Source organism: Plectropomus leopardus, unplaced genomic scaffold (assembly GCF_008729295.1).
Source record: "Plectropomus leopardus isolate mb unplaced genomic scaffold, YSFRI_Pleo_2.0 unplaced_scaffold10615, whole genome shotgun sequence".
Classification (NCBI taxonomy): Eukaryota; Metazoa; Chordata; class Actinopteri; order Perciformes; family Serranidae; genus Plectropomus; species Plectropomus leopardus.
The window spans coordinates 1-3036 of record NW_024611191.1 but is presented as its reverse complement, the minus strand read 5'-3'; the positions used below and the strand labels follow the sequence as shown (position 1 = coordinate 3036).

General features: G+C 46.9%; 1 protein-coding gene across 1 annotated transcript; it reads left to right on the top strand.

The window, feature by feature from the left end:
- Positions 1-348: 348 nt before the first annotated feature.
- On the top strand, positions 349-3005 carry LOC121963252 (GATOR complex protein WDR59-like; the record flags this gene model as incomplete). The annotated part of the gene is made up of 6 exons (XM_042513570.1): positions 349-685; positions 848-960; positions 2074-2224; positions 2469-2550; positions 2657-2777; positions 2863-3005. Coding segments are annotated over exons 3-6 (478 nt in total), but the record flags the coding sequence as incomplete, so codon positions are not given.
- Positions 3006-3036: the final 31 nt, after the last annotated feature.

Genomic DNA, 3036 nt, shown 5'->3' with positions numbered 1-3036 from the left:
ATCATTTTTTACCGTCACTTGTTGCTGCTGTTTCCATGATTTCTGACATTTCTGCTGCTCAGAAACGTCCTCCACCAACGGCGTCTCACAGTGTGAACCCGCTCTACAGTAATTTATAATCCGGACCACTTTTAATCAGGTGGTCCTCTGTCTCCTCTCGGCCTGCTGTCTCCCTCCTCCTGTCTGTCTGTCCTTCTGTCCCACAGAAATCCCGCCGCTTTAAGACGAAGCGAGAGGGGACAGACTACGGAAACCGCCCCATCAAGCTGGCGGGAAAAGTGATAATCCAGGAGATCTCGTGTCTGCTGCCCGTCCACAAAGCTCTGGGAGAGAGCTACATGTGAGACACAAACAGTCACTGAGCGTCCACTGATGTCTCATCTCAGTCAGGACATTAAAGGGTTAATCGATCGATTGCTTTCAGAGGGGAAAAAAACAACCTGAACTAAGACATCACCATCCCAAAACACTACAGCTGTTTTTATTGATTTCTGATATTTTACAACTAAAATGATAAATTTAGAAAATACTCGTCAGATGATGATTTTCGTCTTTTTTATGTTTCGCTCACTAATGTTTGAGAGACTTTTCTGTCCCGCTCAGTCTGAACGTGAACGACATCCAGGACACGTGTAAGAAGAACGCCGCCGCGTCGCTCACAGTCGGCCGCAGAGACGTGGCGAAGGTGAACGTTTTGTCTTTAAGTGTTTTGTCTTTGATGTCCTCTGAAAAAGACAAACACGTCTCACAGCATTTCAGTCCCAAACAGCACTGAGACGAGGGGACAGATCTGCTGTCTGAAGCTCGTCTCTCTGCAGCGTCGTCAAAAACGTGTGTGTGTGTGTAGGTGTGGGCCCTGGCCTCTGCAGCCACCAGTCAGGACCTGAGTCCGGACTCGGACCCGGACACAGAGACCCCCTGGGCCAGACACCCGTTTGGACGCCACCTGCTGGAGACTCTGTGAGTTTATTGATTGATTTATTGATGATTTGATCAGAGCAACAATCGATCCGTCAGTTTACAAACAAATGATTGTGATTATCTAACAATTGTTGCTGTTATGATTTAACGTTTTTGGGTCTCATGCTTCTTAAATGTTAGAATTTGTTTGTCTTTTTGTCACGCTAATTAACCCTTTGAAGCCTGGAGTGCCTTTTAAAGGTATTTAACCCTTTGAACCCTGATTGATGTGGTTTGATTTCTTTAAAAAAGAGAAAAAAAGCAATGAGCAGCTGCAAACTGCAAGAAAATAATAGATTTAGAAAGTTATTACATTTAACTTCTTTACATATTTAAAATTCTGTAACAGAAATATAATTTGAAGCACTTTTTCCAGGTGATTTCCTTGTTTGTTTGTTGTTTTTTTAATATTCTTTTTCTTGTTTGTTTTTAACTCATTTTCTTGAATATGTCACCAATTCTTTGCTAATCTTTCCATTATTTCTTCTTTCGTCGCTCATTGACTTTTTTTGTGGTTAATTTCATGTCATTTTCTTTTTACCTCGTCCCGTGTTGTGGCGTGAACCAGGCCAGTTTGCTCAGGTTTCAAAGGGTTAAATGAACAGTTTTTGTTTGACTGTTGGTAGAACAGATCAAAGGGTTGAAGCATCACCTCCGGCTCTGGGAAACGTTTCACCATTTTTCTTGTATTTTATTGACGACTATTGATCAGCAAATCAAGAAAATAACTGACCGGTGAATCGATAGTAACGATGATGGTTTAAATCCGGCTCTGATGGAAAAAGACTCGCTCTGCTGACAGAGAGGTTTGACTTTGTCCCAGTTTGGCGTCCATGAAGTCTCATTACGGCCACCTGCTGTTACACATCATGTGAGCTATAAAAGACTAAAGTGTTCACGTTGCAGTTTTGTGAAATATTTCCAGTCGCCTGAAATAACGTCCTCATGAGAGCGTCAAAGCGCTTCTGTTATAAACGGGAGTTTTTTTTAAATTCGCGTGCTTCCATTAGGAGTACTGTGTATTCAGAGTTTGAGGGTTCGTGGAAACCCGCCGAGTGACAGAAGGACTCCAGGAGTCCAGACTGAACTCTGTGTCTGTGTTCGACCCTTCAGTCTGGATCACTACAGTCAGATGAGCGACGTTCAGACTCTGGCCATGCTGTGCAGCGTGTTCAGAGCTCAGGCCCCGCCCCCAGACTGCTACTCTCTGTACGGACATCATCCGTCACGCTCCTCCATGTTCCCGCCGCACCACTCCCGATACGTAAGTCCTCACGCACACACATTCATTAATGCAGAGAAGACAAGAAGACCGGAGACACAGTCTCTGCATGACATCACAATACAGTTATTATACGTCAGTGATACTCAACTTATGGCCTGCGGGCCAAATCTGGCCCCTGACAGGGCCCCTGGCGGCCCCCAACCATTTTCTAATTCTCAGTAAGAATAAAGTGATCGACTCTGTGAACAGTTGGTCTGTAATAACGTGTGTGATGTCATCTCAGCCCAGCTACACGTCCAGCTCCGTCACGTCGGGCTCGTGCTCCAGCACCTCTGACTCCATCAACGCCGCCACCTGGAACACAGGTGAGGCTCCGCCCACAGGCCGCCCGCTGTGTGACAGCACCGCTGTGAGGATTTTACCGCCGTGTTTAGATCTGTCTCCCGTCCAATCAAACGTGTTTGTTTACAGGAAGAGACTCCGAGCACGCCAACCCCTGGGGCGAGTCCTCTCCTGACGACTATCGCTATAGCAACCAGGGCTACAGCGACCCGCGGGAGCGAGAGCGAGAGCAGCACGACATGAACAAGAGGTGACGTAACTTTCAAGAGGGCGCCGGGAGAACTGGTGTGACTGGTTTGTAATATCGCTGTGATGTCATTTCCTGTCCCCCGCAGACTGCTGGACCCCGCCAACACGCTGCAGTTCGACGATTTTAAGAAATGTTACGGCGAGATCCTGTACCGCTGGGGTCTGAGGGAGAAGAGGGCCGACGTGCTCAAGTTCGCCTCGTGTCCTCCTGAACCTCACAAAGGCATTGGTACGTTATGAAGAACGCCACGAGGTCAGGG